The sequence below is a fragment of the Gavia stellata genome, chromosome 15, assembly GCF_030936135.1.
Source record: "Gavia stellata isolate bGavSte3 chromosome 15, bGavSte3.hap2, whole genome shotgun sequence".
NCBI classification, from domain to species: Eukaryota; Metazoa; Chordata; class Aves; order Gaviiformes; family Gaviidae; genus Gavia; species Gavia stellata.
In genome coordinates this window covers 12,685,884-12,711,683 of record NC_082608.1, presented here as the reverse complement: position 1 = coordinate 12,711,683, position 25,800 = coordinate 12,685,884, and the positions used below count along the sequence as shown (strand labels likewise).

Genomic DNA, 25,800 nt, shown 5'->3' with positions numbered 1-25,800 from the left:
AAAAACCAGAGATACATACTTAAACAGTATAATTAGTATGAGCACAGTAATGTATGCCAAGACACATGAAATTGTTAAATACTATGCTGGGATGAAAAGGGAAGGATAGACAGTAATCATCAATCTAGACGACCACTGGATGGCATCTTTGTTCCGCGGAATGACTTCTGAAAACTCACTCATCTGGACTTAAAAGCTGACTTTTATAGGAAATTGTTTGGCAAGAATGCCAGCCCTCTTTCTATATAAATGTGTGTGTGTTTCAGTATCCAAAACCAAGCTCTTTTTCGTGATGCAGTTCCTCAAAGTCGAAAAGAATATATCGATAGAGATTTTCCCATTAGACTGAAAAAAAATTGTAGTCCCAACTATATGATTAAAACATTTCATATCTATCTTCCATGTAACATTAAGAAAAAAATAGATGTACTCACAGATAGTAGATTGCCAATGTAAGATGGAAGGAAATGATTCTGTCCAGGAGTTACAGTGATGGTCTTTGTAAGTGCTATTGCATTGATTTTGATAATTTCACTGGAATCCTGGTTTGTGCCCAAATTAATTGTCTGTTTTTATTTCAGGCAATATTTGTTTATTTATAATGTGGTCACAGATCTGTACTCTAAATAAAAACTGGGATAGCTAAAATGCTAAGCAGAAGGAAGGTGAAAGATGGATTGTACTTTCTTCAGCTATTAAGTAAAAGTAGAGATAAGTATAAACTTCTCTTAAAAAATGTGTTCTAGAAGTCAAGAGTGCTCTCTTGGTTTTTGTATGGATGATTGCTTGAAGGAGATGAAAGTATCTCAGTCCTGGCAACCTGATCTGGAAATAAGGAATTGAGACTGTATTACTCAATGCTAGCCAGTTTGTGTGTAACTGTGTGATAAACACTTGCTAAAGCAACTGAGGTCATGGGGACTGTATATAGAGAAAGCATATGAGTATCCTGCTCAGTTAATTTTATCAAGATCCTTTGAGTCCTTGTGCTCTGGTCCCCTCAGCAGGCAGCAGTACCCAGGCACTGTCGGACCCCACCGGGCAGCAGTGCTGCTTTCGCACCCACAAAGATGTGTGGGTCCACCAGGTATCACTATTGGATTTTTTTTTTTTTTTTTAACTGCACAAGCTGGCTAATGTTTTGTAGTTTGGTCGGTTTTGGATTTATTTTGAAACTCTGGGCTCAAGTCTGTTTTCCAGTATCTTACATAATTTTGAATTTGTGTTATGGTAAATACCTTTTATATGAATTTGGTTTTGCCATGGGTTAAAAGGCCTGCTGGATTTGGGCCTTGTGAGTCCTGGGTAGATTAGCTTGGGTGATGCTCATTCTACTTTGTGTTGAGGTTTTTAACCCCTCAAAATCTTAGGTTTTCCCCTTTTTCAGTTTTAATTGCTGTTTTTCATTTGTAGTTAGAATCTTTTGAGCTTGTCACTGAATATTAAGTCACTGTTAGATGTTGTATGGCCAAGTACATTTATCAGCTGTGATACTTGGGGGCAGTTTTACAACTGGTTGGACAAGGCTGAAGAGTAGTTCAGTCAACTATGCACTGAATGCATAGGAGCCCAGTTTCTTCATGGTGGCTCTTGTGACCCTCCTATGAGTATCACATACATACCACGTGAAATGTAAAAATGAAAATCCTTTAGACTCAGCATGAAAACCATCAAGGCAGGAGATCAATTTTGTAACTGTAATTCCTCAGGAATTTCATTCTAAGAGAAGAAATCAAATGCTTAGCACTCATGGGAAAAAAAAAGCTCATTTGTGTAGTATTTTTCTGACAATCATTGTAAAATTTTCCATTTTCTGCCTCAAGTGTTCAGCATGTTTCTCCAGGTTCAGACAAACAGAAATCCCCTCCTAACTTCTTCCCGCAAAAGAAAACAAAACCAACATCTAACAAACCATAGAAGTCTTCCACCAAAATTTGTTGCTCTAGTGCAGATATCAAGGAGAGTATGGGAGGACAAGGACGACCTAGATTATGAATTTCTAGATTTCTCTCTGTTTGTTCTCAGACCTTACTTGTAGCTTTTGGGTTTTACTGTAAGTGTTAAACTTGTTACAAGTAACAGAAAGTATTCTATTCATACATAGAATGATATCTATGTAAAAATTTTTTAAAGTCTTTTAAGCTTTTATTTGTTTGCTTTATGTAGTAGTAGGAGTCTGGACTTGGTTGTATGTGGATCTTTTCAATATATATATTCTCAAAGGTTGTGTAATCGCTCCTAGAATACTCTGAAATACAGCGTTCGTGTCAGTGATAGCTCCCAAACAGAATGTGCTAAAACCAGATGATTGTTTCCACAGTTGTGAGTCATACCTCACAGAGGCAGGAGGTAAAAGATGCTTGGGAGATACAGGTATGGAAGCTCCAATTTGTTAGTCAGTACTTCCTCGAGCTGTTAGGAAGGGTATTGCAGGGTAAACAGTGGCCTGGGAAGTGCTGCTATCATCTTCTCAAATGCAGCTCATTTTTCTAAAACTAGTTGACACATCCAACTGATTTTTGTATGTTGCCGGAGAAAATACCAGCACGTATTGCAACCACACTTGGAACCCAAACTATGAACTCATCATGGTCAAAGATGTTCCTGACTGTTCCTGAAAATGCTTTGGTGCCCCTTTCGAGAGGAACTTGTGAAACAGTGCAGGATCCCAAATTCATGTTTTTGCTTTTAATGTCTGGTGGGTTTTTATTTATTTTATCATTTCACTCCTAGTTTTCAGCATAAAGAGAATAGCCAAATGCTCTGTCTTTAGTGGTGATCATTACCTTTAGTTTTCTGACCATCCTGGTTTTATTGATACCACTGACTCTCAGATGAAGACACCTCTGTCACACATTCTGTTACAGGCAAATTGTCCTGCTTCTAGTTTTCCTAATGTGATTAGAAAAATACTTAGTTATTTCTGAAGCTAGAATATATTCTATTAAAATGGAGACCCCAGTGGTTGTGCCTCAAGTTGGCCCAGCCACCGGGCATGTAGCATGATGATTACATTTGGAGAAGCAGATAATATACAAAATGAATATATCACATGCAGAATTATTTTTGTTTCTTTTTTTTCTTTATAGAGATGATGATGACATCAATGATGTCGCCTCTATGGCTGGTGTTAATCTTAATGAAGAAAGTGCCCGAATTATGGCTACCAACTCTGACTTGGTTGGAACCCAGATACAGTCCTGTAAAGATGAACCCTTTCTTGCTGCTATACCTCTACATAAACGCATACTTGAAATGGGTGAGAAACACGTCCTTTCCTTTTGACAGTGTTTCCTTTGGAGTTACACGATTCTGAGTAACAGAATACGCTTACCCCTTCAGATTGTTTTTTAAGCATTTTATTACATAATCTTGTAATACTAAACTTTCAAGGTTTTTGTGATAAAATTAATTTAGTTATCTCAGGTTGGAAAAAAGTAGTATACTGGTACTTTTATACTTCGTGCTTTCCCCATGTTTTTTATAGCCAAGGATCTCAAATCTCTTTGCAAACATTAATTATTTCTCACAACCCTCCTTCATGTTTTACACATGAGAAGATTGAAACAGAGAGGTAAAGTAAGTAGTACAGGTCACAGAGGACACCTGTGAATAACATTTAACAGAATGTTGAAGTTACCTGTCAAGATTTTCTTTCCCTATACAAACCAATTACTCAGTTCTTAACACCTGCATCTATTTAAGTTCATAATGATTTTCTTACAGCGTTTTTTCAAAAAGGTGTATTTATTTATCTTGGCAAAAAGGTGTATTTATTTATTCTACCATTTGAAAACGGAAGTTAAAAAATTTAGTAGAAAAAATAACTACTCAAAGCTAGTGATGTTTTAAGCTTAGTAAGTAGAGTCAGAATGTATTTTATATGACATACTTCATTAATATGCTATATATGTTCTAGTACCTAAATGTGTCTTTTTCAACATAATTTTGGTGGTGTTTTCAGAGCCATCAGTGTCTTAAGATACTAAGCTCAAATTTTTTAGGGGCGTAAATCATATATTTCTTCTAGAACTATGCTTACGCCACTAGTTAAATTTGTAAAATTTTTAGGGATCTAGTTCTCATAATTTTAAAGACAAGACCAAACTCTTGTTACAAATCAGTATAGTTAGGTTTTTAAGTCGTGCAGTTACTTCAGAAATGTTATTTGTGATTATGTTCATTGAATTAATGGAAGCCTTTTTATATTGCAGTTGTAGGCAAAGTTCTTCATTCACTTATTGTCAAGCTTCACTCTTGTATTTTAATTAGTGCCCTTTTAAGTTCTCATTCAGGGAAATGAATTATTTTGCATGCTAGAGTTATCATGTTGTGATGATGTGATGATAGCATTATGTGATGCAGTCTGGGAAAGCATATGTGCAACATTTTGTGAGACGGCTTACCACCACCTGAGATAGGAAGGCAGCAAGGTTTTAATGAAATTTGTTTCAGAAACTGTTGTGGGGGATGCTCACATAATAGTTTATACAGGTGTAAGAAAACAAAAGGGAAACGGACATAAAACTGTTAAAAAGAATGGGAAATCAGTAATGAATTTGCCATATAAGCCTTAATGAACTGCCTGGGTGTAACAATTGCTGCACAACATGAAGCTGTAATTACAAGTGCAGGACTTACAGGAATCTGTACATACTTTAGGAGCCACAGAACCCATCACACTATTCATCACTGCCTTTTGGGGTTTGCTCCTCTGAGGAACAAATCCCTATGGCTGTTTTTGAAGCTTTATTGGCTTTGATAATTGAAATGAAACTTTCAAAGCTTTTAAAAGCAGCTGCAGGGATTTACTTCTCAAAAGCAGTGAATCCAGAAGAGCGGCCACTCCTAGTGATCTCCTGCAGCCACTCTTAGAGCTTTATTTTGGCTTTACATGAAGCCTTTCATAGTTTTGAAAGTGGCTGTGGGGTTCACTAGTGGCTACTATCTGGGATCTATGGCTCTTGAGGAGAGAATTCCTTCAGCTGATTTTGAAGTTTTAGAAGCTTGGTTTTCACTGTGTGTGGCCAGATTTGTTGTTTGCATAGGACCACACACAAATTTAGTAGTTTGCGCTACTGGGCACTTAAAATAACGACACTGTAAGTTCACGGCAAAACTCAGTCTTACCATATGTTGCTGTGCCTAGACACACCAGGACTAAGCAAAGGAGGCTGTGACCTTCTCAAGCACATTAGGAAAAAGAAAGTATGTTATGTGAGTCCTCATTCTTCTGTTTTCGTTATGCCTGTTGACAAATGAGATAAAATACATTGTTTTGTCTTACTTTTACCTGAATATGACTTAAACAGACCTTATTTTCTACCTTTAAATCTATTCATATTTAATGATCACTTTAGTTTTAGGGCACGTTTTTAATCTTTTAGTAAAAGAAAGATTTGTGGTACGTAGAGTATTAGGAAACTGCTCTTCTCTCCTTTCTCAGAAGCTAGATTTTTCAAGTTTTCTGTAATATTAATCTCCTTCTCTCTTTTCTGAGTAAGAGCTCTGTCGAGCAACTCAGTAGTGTTCCCCAAAGGCTGTTTCAGAGATTGTGCTTCCATTCACCAGAGTCAGAATATAAACTGCTAAAGTGAGAGCAGATGCTATTCAGTCTTTGGCAGTAACCACCAGCCAAATGCCTCAAAGTTATAGTGAAAGAGGGTTCTTAATATATTGTACATTCTTATCTCTACTGTAACTTGGCAGTGTTATCATCCAAAGTTTATTTTAAATCTAAATGACTAATATTATTATTGATCCTTTTAAATGGAAGAAGTAACTGAAAGGTAATTCATGCAAAGATATTCATCCACTTCCCACATGCTTCCTTATCCAATTTTGTATCTAGTCGTCTTTGGCTGGTAATCATTGCCATTTGTTCGTGTAGGAAGACAGGGCTGTGACTGTTTCAAATTCTTCTTTGATGCAAAATCAAGAGTGGGTATTTCTTAGCAGATAATGTATTTCTTTTGCTCTTCCATTCAGGATCATAAAACTTTAAACCCTGATCTTTCTACGTGACAGCACAGCACAATGAAACATATGCAAAGAGTTGTAAGGCTTTTGTTTCTCTTTTTGGGAAGTTGAGAGGCAGAGGTTGATGTTCTTCATGCATGTGCATGCTGATGTGCATACAAATTTAAAAATTTCTAGGTCTTTAACTTTATTAGTAAAATGGGTAGTATTTCTTTAAAGGGCAAGATAAGCCAATGAAACCCTCACAAATAAATAATGCTGGAAAATCCTAACTTTTTCATGTGGCTTTATGGGAAAGAAACAAGAAAAATAACCTTAATAATTTGTAATTATTTCACTTTTATTCATTTGTAAGCTATTTCTTGGTGGTTAAGCATGCTGTGTTAGTTAGGTTTTAGAAGCTATTTTTTGACATTCTGAGTTTCCACTGCCCCAAAAGGGGCAATGCTTTAATGAATAAAACAGTATGGCTTAGCAGGTTGTTTTAAGCGTGACATTTTTCTCTGGTTTGTAACCATCTTTTGAAAAGAGAAACTCCTTGACTCAGGAATTACTTTATTACAGCATTGTTTCCGAGAGCAGATAAGAATTAGTCTGCACTGTATTTTATATTTTATATTAGTGAAAGGTAGCAGGACATAGTGAAGGATGGGATAAAAGGAGACCCTTTTTATATTGCCTGATAGCTAAACCCATGGAAAAAGGGCTCAGATATATTGTATACTTTCCTGAGAAGTCTTTTGACTGGGAGTTGGTGGTCTCTAGAACCTCCACTAGCAGTTCGAAAAAACTTTGCTTTATATTTTGTGGTCAGCAGAGCCTGATATCCTCACAAGCTTAGAATCTGCAGCAGTTTATTAATTCCCACAGCTTTTGTTTTAATTCTAACTGATTTCTTCTACAACCAGATGATGCCATTTTGCTTTTACTTGGCTATCCCTAAAATGTCACAACTTCTGAAGACTATTAACCATAAATAAACTGTATTAATGCAATAATAATGAAACATAAGTTTGGCATATTGTATTCTTTGACTTAGATTGTTTCTTTCTCTCTTTCTCTTCGCTTTCAGTGTTCTTCACCCAATTTTTCTACTTCAGTTTTTATTGTTACAGAGCACTGGCTGAATAGAATAATTACAAATGTGACATTCTAAGAAATGTGGGACTGGTTTGGCCATATTGAATACATTTTAACTGTCCATCTTGTATTTTCAAATTATTTTTAGTTACATTTGTATGATAAAAATGTATTGGTGAATCATCGATAATATTTTTATTTCACATTCATTCAGAATTATTTTTAGATCTGCGGTAGGAAATCAATTTTTCTATAGCATGATTTCATGAAATATTGTATTTATGTCTGGTTTTTAGCGTTGTTACAAATTTCCTTTGGAAAAAGTCTATTACATTGACAACATAGCATACACCTGCAACATTTCCTATTAAAAAATTAGTACTGGATTCTCTTGCTTCATCCAAATAGATTTTTAGGCTAGAACACACATAGTAGTGCAGGCCAGTTATGAAGTTTGAAAATGTGCTGATGAATCCAAATTCTCCTAGTCCAGTAGTTAAAAGGCCTACAGTCTTCCTTAAAACAGCTTCAGAGAAGCTTGGCTTGATAGAATTAAGCCACTGTCTCTGTCAGTGTAACAGTTGTGGGGTTAGGCTCAATATAATATATAGATTTATCTTATTTTACATGTAATATATTTTTTACTTCTGTCTGATGAAATATTGATTATTGTTCTGACTTGATTCTTTCGTTGTTCAGTCACACTTGAATTGCATGTCTGCTATAAAAATGCATGTTAAAACGTAAGGAAATAGTTTATCTGTGTTTTCTGTATTCTGGAGTGTACTGAACCTACTGTGTGGCATCACAGTAGCAGCCCAGTTGTATGCATGTGTATATATTTTAAATAAATAATTTGAATACTCTAGAGGGCATTTTATATTGCTAAACCATTTAAAAACTGATTGGGATATCCTTCATAGAATCAGGCCAGTAGATTTCAGAGCCTCTATTTAAAGCATTTGTTACTAGTTTAATAAGAGAGTCATTCTGTCATCCCCATTTCATCTGTTTGTTTGTCAACACTTGTATTCATGTTTCAATGAGATGAAACTATACTATTGATGATTGCTCTTTCATATACAGAGCAGTTCTAACATAAAAGTATACTTATTTCTCTGGCTGGTTTACTTTAGAGGGTTTTTATAGCTGCTTAGATTACAGTTGTTGTGGGTTCTTAAATTCTGAGCTATCAGATTGCCTGTGAACATAACTTTTTGTTTTCACTGCACTTCTTGTTGATGTGACTTAGTAATTTTCATTGTTGACTTTTAATTTTTTATCCACGAGTTGATTTGTCTCCAAACTGAAATATTCCTTTTAATATCAGTTTTTCCACCAGCATCTTTCTGTCTGGATGACCTCCTTAAATCCCTGTGGACATAACTCGTGGTTGTGTTTGGAGACAGTCTAACCTGGACTTGTTCTTAAGCATAGCATTTTGAAGTCATGCGTTGTCCTAATGACATGCTTAGTCCACTTGAACTGTACATAGAGTGGTGTTTTCTGTGATTCTAGTTGCTTTTTCTCAGGAAAAAAAGTCGTGTTAGGTATTGTATAGTCCAAATTGCAAGTTACTGTGCATGCCACATATGTTGACTTTCTCTAGTTCTTACAAAGTTCAGTATGTCATCTGCAGAGATGTGGCAGGTGTAGAGATGTATCTACATTCTGACATCTGGAATAGTTTTGTAACTTAGTGCAGAGCTAGGGGGTTTTTTCATTAGTATAAACCTAGCAATTTGCTAGAAATTTTATTTAGATTAGAAGGTGTGCACTGCTCCCGATATTCTTACCGATGTCCATAGTTATGATAATTTAGTTTCTTACCTTGTATATGTTCAATAGAGAATCTGGTTTTATATTCCAACTTAATTGATTGCTAATGTTACAATATTATAAGAGAATTATGTTATTTACATTTATTATTTCCTTTTCAAAAAAGGTGGGAATGCATTCCCATCTTAGTATCAGCAGCAGTGTTGCCAAATAAACATAACCAGTAGGTATTTCAGCAGAATGTTAAACCGTATTGTTGTTTTTTCTTTAATAGGTCCATGATTAGACTTCCTGTTTTACAAGATGTCCCAACATGTGTTGGAATGGTAACTTCAGTACCACCTGAGAGCTTGGAGTCTGCCTTTCTGTGAAAGGTAGGGCAGCTTCTGTTCAATATTTTTTGTGTATTTCTAAGGTTTTCTTTTTATTAATCTTATTGGTTCTGCAACACTACAGAATCTGAGTTATGCTTTTAGCAGTATCACCTCTAAGTGCCAGAACTGATGTTATTTCATCAAGCAGTAATTTCTCAAAGTAAATGTAGATATGTTCAAATTATGATTATTTGTGAAGAAAATGGAACTGTTTCTTCAGGCATCATTTTCAAAGGTTTTACTCCAGTTGAACTGAGAGCATGACCATATATTTGCTCCCAGAAATACTTGGAGAATTCAAGTTTTGTTTTCACCATAATACCTTGCTTCTGTTTTATGAATGTAGTGGAAAAGCCTTCTTTAAAAGGTCTAGCTATTTCTGGAAGACAGTTCTGGCCTTCAGGGCCTACCAAAATATGTGGTCCAGCCTCAGAGTAAGTTTGTATCTGGGAATTGAATGGCTTAAATTTCTTGGTCTCTGCAAAGGAGAGTAAAATTAAGATCATCATTCTGTGGAGATGCATTCTCTACCAGATTCATTTATGAAGTCCATCTCATAAAGAGATTTTGTGTAATAAATATTGGATATAAAATAAGAACAATAAAAAGAAAACCTTAGAGAACCATTCAATATTGCAATAAAGCTGACTTACATTATCCCTGTAGGCAAACTCCATGCTCTAGAGGTGGTACTCATGTCCCCAACTCTCAACACATGTTGGAACATCTTTGTGGAGGAGGAAGTCATTGATCAGTGAGCAGCATCTTCAAGGATCGTTTAAGGGGGAAAAAGTAAAAGGTAATACTTTCTAAAATATGTTTAAATGATTGTTCATTATGTTTATTTGGCAATCCTGCTGCTCATACTAAGGTTGTAATGTTTTCATTTCTTAAAATTATTGAAAAACCTCATAAACTTCAGTTTAGTCTTTCCTTCTCCCATGAGTTTGAATTGCATTTGTTATCCTCCTTCATTTTGCTGAGTCTACTGCATACAAAGTCCAGATTCTACTATAACTCATTGGCAATTTGACACTTTTTTTCAGTGCTTATAATATGGAGAGTGTTAATCTGTGGTTTAACCAGTCTTGCCATGTCTAGTGTTAAATAAAGTAAGTCACAGCCAAATATTGCAAAGTGTTGAACTGGTAGAAAGACATTCTACTGGTAATGAAAGGGTATTTGTTTTCAAGGAAGTAGCTGCAACACTGGATGTTGTACCAGATGAGGTACCATCATCTGTTCTTGCACAATAATGTAGAAGTGCAACTTTAATATTGACTGTCATAAACTACAGCTATTTTGACAAAATCAAATTACCATGTCTGATCTGGATGAACTTTGTAGTGGTGGATGATCTGGTGATGCACCGATTTGACATTAATGAATGTGGCACAATGTCCTGATCTTGACAACTTTTTCTCTGATCCTGGACATACACAGATGAAGGTGTTGAAACCTCGAAATTGAGGTTACGGTCTTTGGTCTACCCTTCTGGTATCCTTTATAATTTCCTGTATTCTTTGTGCATATCCTTTCCAGCTGACATGCCCATCCCGCCTCCCTAAGATGAGGCCTCATGTTGAGCTAGTCTGGCTGGCATCAGGCTTGTAGTGGACAACTGTGATACCTGTTCAGACATGTCACCAACAAGACTTTTATAGTGTCAGAGAGATGGTTTCTCCATAAAAAAAAATTGCCTAAATGTCTACATTGTTTACAGAAGTTGCTTTCAAAGAGCAGAAGCATATAGGCAAATTCTTACACTTGGTATGCCTTTTAATCCTTGTGTGGATGTGATTGAGAGTGTGTTCTGTTACTGCAAGGACTATGTTACAGGATGCTGGCATCTGTGCCTCCACATGTGTTTGTCATCTCTGACATTCTTAGAACAGTTCTTCTCCATCTCTGTCTCACTTGACATACTGTCATAAGCATATACTTGTATTTAAGCCTGAGGTTCTGTAATGGTTTAGTATCTTTCGATCTTGGGCTTAGCCCAAGAAGCATGTTTTTCTAGCCTGCATGAAAACAGGTAGAGGATAAATCCCCAAATAACTTCTCTGTTTTCTTAAGGACTCTTATTGGTGTCATTGCCATATTAGTTCTTTCTCATCTGGTCCCTCTAACAATCTCTTTTGATTTGATTCTGTAGTGAGTAACCAAACACAAAATTGCATTGAGACATGTACTATTATTCATAAAAATAGTGAACATATTTTCCAGTTCTCTACAGTCACTCTGTGTTTATTCTTGAATGTTCCTGAATGTCTTTGGACATGCTTATTATGTTGTATTGTATTTCTGTTTTGAGAAAACGAAGATGAAAAAAAAAAATCATATAACTGTAATCTGTATATTCTCATTTTACTTGTTGAGACCTGCATCTATTTCAGTTCTCATCCCTTCCTCTGTCTTCTACATTTTCCTCACACTGTTCAGTCGCTGCAGCACAGGTTACTGGGATTAGAGGGTAGGATCGGCATGTAGTTCTCAAAAATTCTTTGACCTTCAGTGCCTCCCTTTTAATAACTTCATCATCCTCCCTTCTTTTAGGATATACACATGAAATTGCACAAAAGTAATCTTAAAGAGGAATTATTAAAAGAGAAGGAATTAAACATCAAAAATACATTAACATGTTTCCTTAGCACATTTGAGATTTTGATTTCTTCTAAAAGAAATTAGGTAGTATACAGTTTAGTTACAGAAAAAAATGGGGAAAAGATTAATAGTAGTAGCTTCTGTTCCTTCAGAGTTTACATTCTTTCTCTCCTCTCTGACCAAGCTCTAAGGCTTCCTTGCCATCTGAATACCAAGTATTCCCTTCTCCTAGATGCACTGCTTACGTGTTCATGCTTCCATGATTTGTGGCAACTCCTTCCATTTTCCAAGCCTCCACATACCTGTGCATAATGTTGTTTGGTGACTAGCTTGGTTCTGTTAGAGGCAAACCACTAAGGACAATAAACAGACTCTTGAGCGATGATTAAGAGCTACCTTTCAGCTGTTTAATTATCTAGCTTAGAGACAAAATTTTGGAAACTGGATTGTCTGGTTGCATATATTTTAGGTCAGACCTCTTCTCAAATTGGTTCTTTCTTTTTGCCAAAAAGTATGAATTATGTGTGGGTTCCCAGACTTACCCTCCTGGTTGAGAATTCTTTGAGAAGTGAAGGCGCTTTTTTGTCCTTCTTACATGACTTTCATCAAAAAAACACTAACTGTATAAGTAGGATTCTTGGAAAAGTCTTCTACTTGATGAATTTTTTGTCCTGCCCCAAATCCCACCAACTTGCATAAAAGCTTTGAATCAGCCCGGAAAATAGGATCAGACATTTTGGTCCTGGTTACACATAGATTTTTGCACGGATGCAGCTATTTCTCTGGCTCTGTTAAAAGACTTACACCAATATCACCCCCTAGAATGGAGCTATTTTTCTGATTTTTCCCTTTACAAGAATTAAGGATATCAAATGAAATTAGAAGGTAAAAGTTCAAAACATGCAAAAAGGGCTATTTTTTTTTTTTTTGCCAGGTGAGTAGTTAAGTTGTGGAACTCTTTGTTTTAGGATGTTGTAGGTTCAAAAAAGTACTTGAAAAATTAATGGGAAAAAAATTCCATCCTGACCTAATAGAAAGATAAGATCCTGTAACTTAGAATGGTTCTAGGCTGTATATTGTTGCATGGTTATCACGGCGCAGTTTGGTTTTTTTTTTTTAATAGTCTTTTGGCAGCATCTCCTACTACTGCTGTTAGAGAAAGGATGCTGGAGTATATTACCCACTATAGCTTTTCTTAACTTTTTATACAATTATATAAATACATAACTATTTATTATAGTATAGTTTGTACTGAATAAGTTAAATCCACTGTAGTACCTGAAACAAGCTTTATAAGTGGTTTTGTACCAGTGCATTCACACTACAGAGCTTATGAGTCCTAGTTAAATCTTATTTTGCTAAAATAATTTGGGTGGCATTTACTTTGGAGGGAGCAGAAGGAGAAGAGAATATTAAAATTTGTGTAATATTAATTCAGAATTTTTATTCCTTTAGGTTACATTACAATTGTATGGCTGCTTGTCTTTTTTTCTGCTATGTTTTGCACTGAAAATGGCTATGTATTTTGAGGATTTTAATCTGTAAGTTTGGGATTCGTTAATTTATTTTTAAAAAGTAACTGATGTTTCACCAGTTTCTCAATTTCACAAAATGCTTCCTGGGGAATCATCTCAAGGCGTGTAATTCTGAAGAAGTATAGAACAAATATTACACCCAGCAAGTCTTGAGTTCTCAAGAAGACTGTCCACTTTTATCCAGAAGCTGACTCATGAGATAATTTTTATCCTGTGAGAGGAGGAATGTTCTTTTACAAACAAGCTTACTGAAGTAATTAATGTACAGTCTTCCATTATTTTCTAAATAACAATTAGATGGTGATAAAAAGTCATTGTCTTTAACGAAGTCAGTTTATTACATATGAAGGGAACTGGAAGTATGGTGTTGAATAGTATCTGATACTGGTTTACAAAATCTCTCCCATTCCAGTTCAGGGCTGGTTTGGAGCTGTGGAATATATCTTGGCCATCTCCCCTCACAAAGGGGTCCTGGTTTGTACCTGCTAGAGGGTATCGTTTACCAAATCTCAAAGCACTTGGCACTGATTCTGTCTAGTTCAGCAGGAAACTGTCCCTAGCTTGTGGCTTCCCTAAACACACTCCAGGTTATAGGTTCCGCAGGGTGCCTGCTCAAATGACTTCATTTGGATTGGCTGTTTTTGTGAATGTAACAACTAAAGTTTTTTGGTTTCTCCTTTCTTCATCCTGTCTTCCAGCACCAGACAGGCTTAACAGTACAGCAAGTCAACATTTATTAAATTATTTATACATTTAGTTAGTAAGACTTAAAGTGAAGCTTTTTTTTTAGAGGACTGAAAACAGAAAATTACAGCTAAAATTACCATACTGTTCCTTTTGCCTGGGTTCACTAGGTTATCTTATACCCCTAGGAATCTCTAATCCTAATCATCAGAGCTAGTGATTTGTTATTTGCACTGTCACTCTGTTTAACAAGTTTTTCCTTCAGTTTTTAATACTTAGTCTGTCTGGGGCTGTGGTAGCCCTCCCAACACAACCCCAGGGTATTTTGTACCCAAACAACCTCCTCAGTTTTTTCCATTGTTGTGTTCCATCCCCCATTCTCTAGCTTAATATTTAAGATTGGGTTTTCCCTTTGATAGCAGTATGAATGCAGTATTGATGGGTTATTTTGTAGTCTGAGGACACTGCTATATGGAGATGTACCCCGTTCTTAAGTCCGCCCGATTAGGTTGGGACAAGTAAGTTCAATAATCGCCATTTATGGCTCCTCAGGATATCAAGGGCCCTTAGTGCATTAGAGTTGTTTCCCCTTTGTGTTTAGTCTGCCTGATAGTTAAATGCTGTTGCTCAGTTTAGAATTATTAATATAATAGTATTAGACAAAGGACCTATTGCTTTCTGTTGATTTCATGACCCGCTTTCTGTAGAGAGCATACATGGTGTGTCTTAGGACATAAAAAATACTGCCTGTCTAGTTCTAGAAGGTGAACTCCTCTTCCCTTTCCCCCCCCATTTTCTCAGCTGTCTCCAGCAGTTCCTGTATAGCATACGTCTTGAACAGTGACTACTGAACTGATTATGTTATATTGAATTACATGTAATTTTACAGATATTAAGGTGTTTTAAATGTTTCACTGCTGACACCTACAGCAGAACTATAAAATCATCAGTTTCCCTTATGCTATTGAAATGGAGGAATGGAATTTAATAAAGAACTGCATAGTTTGGAAGGCTGCAGAAATTCAAGTGGTAGTTTTTCCAGTAACTTGCTTTTCCTGATGGGAAAGTTTGCAGAGGGACTGAGGCATGTAAAACTGTGGTGGTTCTGTTGGGATAAAAGAGGAAGGGAGCTTGAGCCTACAGTTGTAGATGGAATCCAAGGCACAGCCTAGTACTTACTGTGCTGTGAGGATGAGGTAGGTAGGTAGATACGATCAAATGCATCTTTGTTGCATTATTCTAGGTCTGATTCTCTTGAATGGAGGATAAATAAAAGTTCAAACAAATAATGTCCCAGATTCAAGAGGGATGGACTTCTGTGATTTGTTTTCATCCTGTAGTATGCAAGCCAGCTGTAGCAGCAGAAGAGGCCTGGACCTAAGAAGTCTGGTTCCAGTTGCATCTTGAGCCAATATTTAATGCACAGAATTTAAAGTTTAAGAAGTTGCTCCTGGTTTTAAGATGAGAGCAGAGAGTGCTTTCTGCAGTTCTGGCTAACCTGTGATTAGGGCAAATAGAGACTAATTATGCGCTCTCTCAATGTTTCTGTTGAAGGACAAGGTAAATTCAAGCCCTAAATACATGCTGTTTAACTGTTTAAAACCAGTTCTTCAAGGTTTTTCTGTTTTAAGTGTAAACGTAAAGAGATTTTATACAGGCACTCAATCATTTATCACATCGATAATCAGAGTCAGACCTAATGTTTTACAAATAATTTTTTTTATCTTTGATCTCAATCCTGTCAGTCCTCTTAAAGTATAAATTATTAACGTAACTTTTTGATTCTTTGAAAGCCTATCTGCAAAGATAGTATTTTTCTTCTGCTTCTCAAATAGGGCAGTACTCTTCTTACGATTTATTTCAATTTGTTTGATCAATAAAATATAATTAAACTTTTAAAGTGCAGCAAAGCCAGTACCTTTCAGATAGCTAAGCAGATGATAGCACTCTTCAGAATTTTCACTTCTTGGGACCTGAAAGTTTTCAATGACAAGGTTTAGGTGCTTTTATGTTTGTAAAAAACAACCTTGTGCTAGTGACACATATGCCAATATCGGAATAATATTGCTGAACGTTTTTTCCCTCAAGGTTTTTGGAACTTGTATACAAGTTCTAACTTTATAGAAACTCTATTGCAATATCTCCATCTTTTAAATAGAATACAGTTTATTTGTAACAAAAATATTCTAACACTTATGCTTCCTTTGCATGCTGTCTTGTATACTGTAGATCTTTATTAAATGCTGATTGAACCATGGTTTGCTATTAAAGCTTCCAAACATGTAATTAAGAATTAATATGTAGGCAGGCTTTATTGTGTTGTTCTGTAAGTGCTTGGCGGATTAGAAATTTGCTTACTTTGGGGGTGTTGATTTGTAATCCCTCATATTTTTCATATAGGATAGTATAACTCAGCTGACTGCTTTAGTAGCGATTTGATGCTTCTGAGGATGTGTTGAAACTGCATCCTGCCACAAAGAATTGAAGTGTTTATGCAATCAGTCATCAATTCTTGATGGTCTGTACAGTTCTGGTGTAGTAGAGATCTGGCAAGAACACTTGAATGAAGAACATGACCTTAGTTATGTCTTTAAAAGTATAAAAACTCAAATTCACCTGGAGAGATTGGTTAAAATTATAGCTTGGAGCATTGCTTTGCTCCAGCTCGATTTTTGTTGTTATCCTTGATGATGTTTTTATCATAGCTCTAGGAAACATTCAGAATTACATTGCTAAAGTAATTTTAGACTTGAAGCATATACTTGTTATCAAAAATGTCTAAATTTAACAAATGTATTATTTAAACGCAAGCAGCTTTTTTCAAATTACACATTTCTTGATGTTTTGTTTTTAAGTGTGTGGCTCCTTACTGCTTTAAATGCAGAATTTTGGTCACAAAACTACAAGTTAAGATGGCCATCTTCTTAAAGCACATTAAGAAGATCACCTAAAAGTCAGAAACAAGTTCAACTTTCTTTAACAAAAGACAGATGATAGCAGTCTGTTGATAGAAATAAGCTAAATTTTTTGTTTAATCTTAATTTTCTCTTTGGGTTTTGCATTTCTGTACGTATGTAAGTGTATATATTATGACTTATTATTGCAATGATCAGATGACGCAATTAAGACCAGAATCCAGAATGCTGGGACCTAAATAAAAATATCTGTAGATGAGGCCACTGTCCAGTGACTTGGTTAGAAAGATGAATTGAGGATATTTGTGTTTTGTGATACAATTAAGTACGTGTAGTATTATAAAATATATATATGTGTGTATACACATTGCTTAAAACTATAAATTATATTTCTTTTCCCACATCATCATCAGTCTAGGGAATCTTGCAAAGGGAATAGAAGACTTTCTGTATTAAAACTGGGAAAAATAATTATGCAGACTAGAAGAATATCTCGGGAATTTCCTATTTAGAGATCAGCATTATTTTCCTTTGATGGCAGACAGAATTCCAGTGTGCTTTTTATAAATGAGAGTGGATGAAACTCAGGAGGAGATGTAGAACTGAAGAAAAAAATACGAAGATTTTAATGTAGAAACTTATGAAAATTAGCCGTTTCCAGCCCTTTGCATAGATTCAGTTTCTACTTGGCATTTTCTCTGAGTAGCAGAAAGCAGAAAAAAGATGAGCTCTAAACAATGGTATCAAACTTCTCTTAGGTCAGCGGATCAATAAAGTGGTATGCATGACTATGAAAGTGTAACTAAGCCAGTTTTTCCAAGTCTAGCTGAGATAGTTGTTTCAGGAGCACGTTGGTCATTTTCCCATCCTTGCCCCAAGTACAATCCATGTATTTCAGTAGTGTGCCAAATCTTCATGTAATATACAGCTTTGGAATGCACCCTACATCTGACATCCTATGCTAACAGGATTTTGACTAATGTAATTTAGAGCAGGGAAGACGTGATGATGCTTCCACACATGATGAATGTTGTGCATGACAAGTTGACTTTTTAAAAAATTATCTTTTTGTCTTTTTATAGTCTGCTTTCTTGACTCTAATTCATTTTTGGGGAAACTTGTTTTGTATTCTTTCTTCCTTAGCCTGTTTTCCAAACAAAGCTAACCTTAAGTGATTGAACAGTCTATTTGCTGTCCTTCTCTCTCCCTTCAGGTAACTTTTGAATCCATTGATAAATCAGCAGCTAGATTGCCCCTCCGTGTGTCCCAGTTGAGGGGGAAATAAACCACTTTTTCCTTTTCTTTAATCTTCTGTCTGGTTGGCTGCCAGTCAGCACTCTTGTACAGACTGGCCAGGCTATCCTCAGAGTGAGCTGACTGTGCCCAGCCACAAGCTGGACAAATAATGGACTGGGACACATGCCAGGGAGTGATCTAGCTGTATGAGGGAACTGAGGGTATTGTGCGATAATAAGGAATATGGGAGGAAGTTGGAGCTATGCAGGAGGACAAGGATCATAGAATCGCTCAGGTTGGAAGAGAACTTGAGTGGTCATCTAGTCCAACCTGTTACTCAAAGCAACATTAAATTCAGACAAGGTTACTTGGAGTATTGTCTGGCTGAATCTTAAAAACCGGGAGGGTGGGAGAGTCTATAACCTTTTTGTGCAAAGTGTTCCAGTACTTAATTATCTTCATAATGAAGAATTCTTCCCTATATCCAGTCAGAACCTCTGCTGTTTCAGTTTATGAATTTGTTTCTCACTCCTCTTCTTCCAGGCATCCTCAATAAAGAGTCTGGCTCCATCTTCTCAATATCATCTCCCCTAAGCCTTCTCTTCTCCAGGATAAAGAACCCCCAGTTTCTCCTCATATAGGTCATATGCTTCAACCCCATAACCATCTTGGTGACTTTGCCGTGGATTCAAGTTTTTCCACGTCTGTCTTGTACCAGGCAACCCAAAACTGACTGCAGCATTCTAGATGTGGGCTGAGTGCTGAGCGAAGAGGAACAGTTGCTTCCCTTGATGTATTGGTTACTGTTGATCTACCATTTTGCTGTTGATATGACCCAGTATGCTGTTAGTCTTCATTGTTTTCAGGATGCACTGCTGAATCCTGGTTAGCCTGCTGGCCACCAGACTTTTATGTGCTTTCCATCAGTGCTGCTGTCCTGGTAGGTGGGCAGTCTCCAGCCTGTGTCGTTGCAGACAGTTAGTCCATCCCATGTGCAGTACTTTGTGTTTGTCCTTCTTGAATTCATTAAGTTCCTGCTGGCCTGCTCATCAGGTCCTTCCAGACTGGAAGCCCTTTGCACCGCTCAGTGTGGTGCCATCTGCAAATTTGATGAGGGTGCTTTGTGTGCCCCCCCCTCCAGGTCACTGAGAAAGACATTAAAAAGGGGAAGTCCCAGGACAGACTCCTGAGGGAGTCTGTTTATAACTGGCCTCTGGGTAGTTTTCTGGACTTGCGTTGAGGGATTTCAGGAGTAGGTTACTGGGATATTGCAGAGGCTGATGAAGAGGATGTAAGACAAGAATCTTAAGAACCAGGCATCTCAGGGAATGGGCCTTTGATTATGGATGAGTTTCTGAAGAGTTGAATAGGCAGAACAAGCCATATAATGGTTGAATTTACTTACAACAGAAGTCTTTAAAAGTAGGAAAACCTTCATTGTGAAAACACCAAGATGGTGGTAGTTCTTTATTATAAGCAAGAGAGAGAGAGTGTGTGTGTTTTCAGGGACGTTGGGTAGGTGTAGTTACACTGCTGAAATTCAAAGAATTGTTATTTTAACAATTATTCATTCATACCCTTACCTAGAATACTCAGCAGAATTTTCCATCTCAAACCTCTTTTCTGGATACTAGTTAATTAAATTTCCCTTCTTGCATTTTATCTTTCCGAGTAGGGTTTTTTGATTGATAGCTTTGCTTACACATGTTTGCATAATAAAATGGTGCATGCTCAAATAGGTCTTGATATTGCAAGTCTGACTTGCACAAATAGCTCCTACCAATATGAATAGTCCTACTGACTTCAAGGACTTAATTTGCATGAGTAACAGTTGCAGCATTGGGATCTTAATGCGTATGTCTGCTTTCCATTATATGTTCAGCTTTCAGCAACTTCAGCGGAGCTCCATCTCCATTACAGAGGACAAATTGGGCACCGAGAAAGATTTAATTTTTTTTTTTAGCGATAAAGCAAAAATCAGTTAAAAAGCTTATATACATATTGCTAAAATCCTTAAGGTAACATGTACAATATGGAGTCAGTGATGGCTTAAGTTAGTTTAAGAGATAACGACTTCAAAGAATCATTAGAAAAATTAATATCAGAAATATATGACATAGAGAATTCAGCTCTGGGAAGTGTGGGAATGATGTACTGTAGTGATGTAATAAAATATACATTTAAATAGACAGTGCAGATCAAAAAAAATGAGGAAGAGACGGGCGAGGGAGAGCTGCAGGAAACGTAATCTTTTCCATACGGCTTAGCGCAAACCCAGCTATAATAGCCGTATCTACAAACAGAATTCAGAGCCGTTTTCACTTTGGGCTGTATTACTTCGACGCTTCCCGACACGCGAGTGACTCGGCGCGGCGCGGCGCGGTTCGCCTCGGCGGCGCGCGGGGAGGAGCGCGGGCTCGGCGGGCGGCGCGCGGGGCCGCCGCAGTGCCCCCTGCCGGCGGCGGCGGCCGGCCCGCCCGCGCCGTGATTGAGCGGCCCCAGCCCGGCCCTGACAGAAGCCCAGGGTGATGCTGAACGCTGCCAGTTCGTCTCAGATCACATCATTAAAATAACAGAAGTATACATCCATGTAGGACCACTGCTCACTTGTTCGTCTTCATTGTTTCGACGTGTGATGGTTTCTTGCTCTTGAATTTGGCCAGGAAGAGAGAGGAATGCTCACAAAACAAATACTCGTTCTTAGGCCTCTCTCAGGTTTGTATTTGCTCGGGGAGCCCTCCCGCGAACCAGGATTACTTTTGTCATTAGCCATTCAGGAAACATCTTCCAACATATTCTCAAACAAATTTCCTGTAGTCTTTTGCATACCCGCTAACGTATCACAAACAAACGTATTCACAAACGTTTTTAAGAGACTTGTGTTCATTCAGTGGAAAACCGGTTCAGTGTAATCAGTATTACTCTTTTGTGGTGGGTTTAATCCAATAATCCATACCAAATGCAACTGCTGATTTTTTTAATATATAAAATATATATGTGTGTGTGTGCGCACACACAGAGTTTTCTATCCAGAAAATTGTCCCACCGGGACTACTCATGTCTATGTCTTTGTAGGACTATGGCTCAGATTAGTATGTATATTCGTATATCTACAAATCTATATCCAACACTTAGTGATTATTCCGATAAATTTAGGAATTCTTAAGTGTTACCCATATTCTTGTTTCTGTAGCATAGGTGTGGTTTTTAATATATCAGTACATTAGACTGTATAGTGTTTGCTTTTTGTATAAACTCAGCACAAAGTATCAAATGTCCAAATAACTACGAATATGTCTTTTAGCAGTGTTTGGGGGACAACTGGTGTTTTTAAATAACTCATATTAATATGACTTTATTTCCTCATATTCAATTAATGGGGTTTTTTCCCTAAAGAATTTTTATTATCAGTAGTATGCCAGTAGTGTAGGCTAAAGTATGCAACAGTATGCTTTGGGCTGCAGCCTCATCTCATTGACACTGAAATTAACCTGCACTAATGTTTCTGAAGATAAAGGAATTGCTTTTTCTTGTGTAGAACAACTGAGAACTCAGATTGTCTCATACTCTATTATGCTCTGTTCTAATACACTAGGATAAACTTCAGTAAAGTTCTTAAATGCTAAGTGATAAAAAAAATCCTCTGATTTCTCTTTCAAACTTCAAAGTGTAGTCACACTTCTTTTCAAGGGTCATGAATGTATCACTGAAGCTACATAAATACACTGTCACAGTTTTTTCTGTTCAGGAAAATGAAGTTAAGACTTTATGTTCTTTAGAGGTTGGGGGTTTTTTGTGGGGGGCAAGCTAATTCTGTTTTGTTTTGTTTTTTGCTTTAGCTAAAAAACTAGGAATTACTGATGTGCCAGCTGAGGTGGTTACTTTTATTTCCCATGCAACCCAAAACAGATTAAGAACAGTGATAGAAAAAGTGACAGTGATAACCCAGCACCGAATGGAATCATACAAAGTGAGTGTGCAAAGAAAGGTATTGTATGTTACAGAACAATGCAGTGTGATGCTGTTTTTTCTTAGCACACGGGTAGGTATTTTGTGTTCATTCTGTGTGCAAAGCATGTTTTAATTGCAGGTTTGTCTACCTCAGCAAATACAAAGCAGTGGGATGATAGCACTGCTTGCCAGATCTATCCTCCTCCTCTGTGATAGAATTTGTGTGTAGAATTATGTTTTCATCCTTCTGTGCTAAAGTGTCTAGCATGGAGCATCTGTTAAGCTATTTCTGCTCGTGGATTGCGACTAAGACTGTTGATTCTTGATGTCTCCTTTTTTGACCAAGGTATCCATTGACTGGATCAAAACTGCCTCTATATATAGGAATCTGTAGTAACTTTATATTTGCTTGGCTGTGAGAAATACTGATGTTTTACAAAAGCTACCACTTTGTCTTAAACCAGCAACTAAAGAATTTAGCTGTAAATGCTTCACTGTAATTAGGCAGGGATGTTCTCTTTAAAAAGAAAATTTCAGGATAAAATGCTACTCTGATTCCATTGTTAGTGATTGTATTCTTGAAGAAAACAATTTAGATATCTTAAATCAGGGGGGAAATATAAATAAGAATCTGCAAACCAGTTTGAAATTGAAATAAATCAAGTATCTTTATTGATAAATGTGAAATATCTTTTGTGATAGAAGTAAGATGCTAATAGTTCTTAAACTGGTGTAAAAGCCAGATGGCAATAACTGTAATTGTGTGTTGTGTCTGAGCTGTGTTTAGATTTCTTCATATATAAATTGAGTAGCTCTGGTTTGGTTTTTTGGCTTGTTTTGGGGTTTTTTTTTGTTTTCCTTGAGTTGAAAGGGAAAAAAAAAAAAGCTGGTCAAACAGCTATGGACTGTATCTTTGCCCAGCTATTTCCCAAACCTGAGTCACAGTTAGACTAATTATATGTGGCATTTGCAAGAAAAAATTGTCTTTGGCATCTGTGATCACATTTCTGTGATAGAAAAATGGATTTAAAAAAAATAAAGGCCACTATGCTTGTGTATTACCTACACTTATATCTTTCCTTGCAATTGATGGATATATTCTACTATATTGGACTAAAAGTAAAATCTCCTTGTTTCTTTTCAGTATTCTTTATCAGCTTCAGTAGTGTTAAATCCCTCCTTCCCTCTCCCTTGGATGGTGTCTTAGAAGAAAACACTTCGCTTAGTCAGTGTTAAGCCAAAGATGCATTTAAAATAATATCTTAACAGATTCGTAGAGAAAAAAATAGTGTTGTCTATGGTTGAAATGTAGCATTTTAATTGTCTTCTGTATATTTCTTGGTTAATGGTTTTCTTTGATTTCATGGCATTGCAGTCAAAAAGGAAAATATTAAGCAGATAAATGAGATGGACGTGATATGGATCACTTATTTTTCTGACTGTCATTCTGAGTGTTCCCTGTGCGGCTTGTGTCATAAATTCTTATTGTTTGTTGGGTAGTAGGAAAGCTTGCATGTTCTTAGTTCTCATAAAGTTCTATTTTAATTGTAATTAGAGACTTATTTTCAACTGAATTTTTAGCTTTAATGCCTTTATAATGCTGTGTCTTGATCATGTCTGTTACTAGTTCAAGATGAGTACAAATACAGGAATTGCAGTTTATAACTGGGCTTATATCCTATATCTAGGATTGTTCAGTAATAAAGCTGAGCATCTTAGAGGTTTTTAATGAGTAAGTCTGTGGTTTGTTGGTTTTTTTTTTAACTCTTTGATGTCTCTGGTGCTGATAAATCCTTGGTTTTTTATTTTGCTTAGATATTAATTAAATAATCAGATTCTAGCTGCATTATTTACCATAGGCTGGCTTCATTCCCCTGAACTTAAAAAAAAACAAGATTTTTTTTTTTTTATTGTTAGTACAATGGAAAGATTTTAATGCATAACACCTGTAGTTGTCTTTGAATGCATAGTCTTGAAAAAATGCCTTTTTTTTTTTTTTTAAAAAAAAACATTGTTCTTATTTTACAGGATGATGAATGGTACGAACAAGCCACAGATGTCCGATCACAGTTAAAGTTTTTTGAACAGTTGGAGCGTTTAGAAAAGCAAAGGAAGGATGAACAAGAGAGGGAAATCTTGCTAAAGGCTGCCAAGGTATCTGTTTTATTCTATTTTTTTTTTAAACTTCTGAACAATTCATAGTCTTCAATTCTTTAATTTCATGAAATCTGTTTCATAAACACATTTTGTTTCTTATAATAAAAAGGTACCGTTGTTGTGACATCACACCTTCAATTCATTAAGTCATGCTATCTTATCTATGATGACTCCAGACCTACTTCATTGAAATGCTCCTGTATTTTCAAGATACAGCTCTGAATTTGATGAGTTCTTGGGAATATAGGAGACAATGGCTAACATTTTCAAAATAACTTGGTGAAATAATTTTCACAATTGCCTTTGAAATTTAATAGATGCCAGGGTTTCTGTGCCATTTGAAAATCATAGCCTACACTTCTGGTATTTAAACACAATTCAGTAAATTGTTACGGGGGTTTTTTTGAGGCTTTTTACTTCTTGAGTTTCTAGACTTGTTGGGGTTTTTTTAAAAACAGTTTGTTCATTTGTTTATTCTAACTTCAATACTATGTGTCCCAGTTGGTGTTCCGGTCACCTCTATATAACTGCATTATTTAATTGATTCATGCCTGTCTTCAGCTAACTATCATTTCTTCTGAACTTTTTCCTTTGTAACTTTCATTCCAAAGACTGAATTTTCTTACCTGTAATATAACAAACTAAGACAAACTTGTTTCAAGAGCATACAGGTATAGATAAATCTCCTGATTATAACTGCAGATTTGATTAGATTTTATATATATATATCATATAAAACTGCAAGTAAGTTTATTCCTTCGTTATCTCCATTTTCATTGCATTTGTGTTTTCATTGAATTCTTTATTGTATATTCTGAAGAGACCATACAGAACATTTCAATACTCAATTGTAATACTTAGCCACCTGATTTTGTGCCATTAATGTTAACAAATTGAGAGATTTTTTAAAAAAACCTTCTCTTGCTTATCTCAGAAATTTGTTTCTCAATTTGCCTACTTTAATCTGTCCCGTTTTCACTCTTAATTTATAATTGTTCACATTGTTAAATATTCCACAAATTTCCACATAACATATATACTCTTTAGATGAAAACACATTTACTGGTTTCATTCTTAATGCTTATTTTTTAAAAATAAAGAAATGCTTTTTTTTTATCCTGTTTTCTCCATTCAGTGAATACATCTTGATGAATCATGTTTTCTTTTCTGTGTAACCTGCTGCTTGTTTGTTATGTTGGTTGTTTTTTTTAATGGACATTGAGGAAAATACAGTAGTTTGTAGCCTTTAGTTCAAAAACATTTCCCTGACTGCACAAAGCCTTAAGCAAGCTTATCTGAGGTTGGGTTAGATGACCTCCCGTCATCCCTTCCAACCTGAATTACTTCATGATTTGATGTTCTTTGGTTTGGGTTTGTTTGGGGTTTTTTGTTTGTCTTGAATAATATAAACTCCTGTGAAGTCAAAATTTAGGAAATAAATACATGATTGACAAGTTGGATTCCTGTAGATTACAGAAAGAGCAAATTAAAGAATTCTACAACAAA

General features: G+C 36.2%; 1 protein-coding gene across 1 annotated transcript in view; it reads left to right on the top strand.

The window, feature by feature from the left end:
• Positions 1-25,800, top strand: part of LOC132318239 (transcription initiation factor TFIID subunit 4-like) — a 145,934-nt gene that overhangs the window by 42,923 nt on the left and 77,211 nt on the right. Inside the window, exons 10-12 of the mRNA XM_059824933.1 lie at positions 3,090-3,259; positions 22,026-22,156; positions 24,166-24,291. Coding sequence (XP_059680916.1) covers positions 3,090-3,259; positions 22,026-22,156; positions 24,166-24,291 — 427 coding nt within the window. The remainder of the gene's footprint in view (positions 1-3,089; positions 3,260-22,025; positions 22,157-24,165; positions 24,292-25,800) is intronic.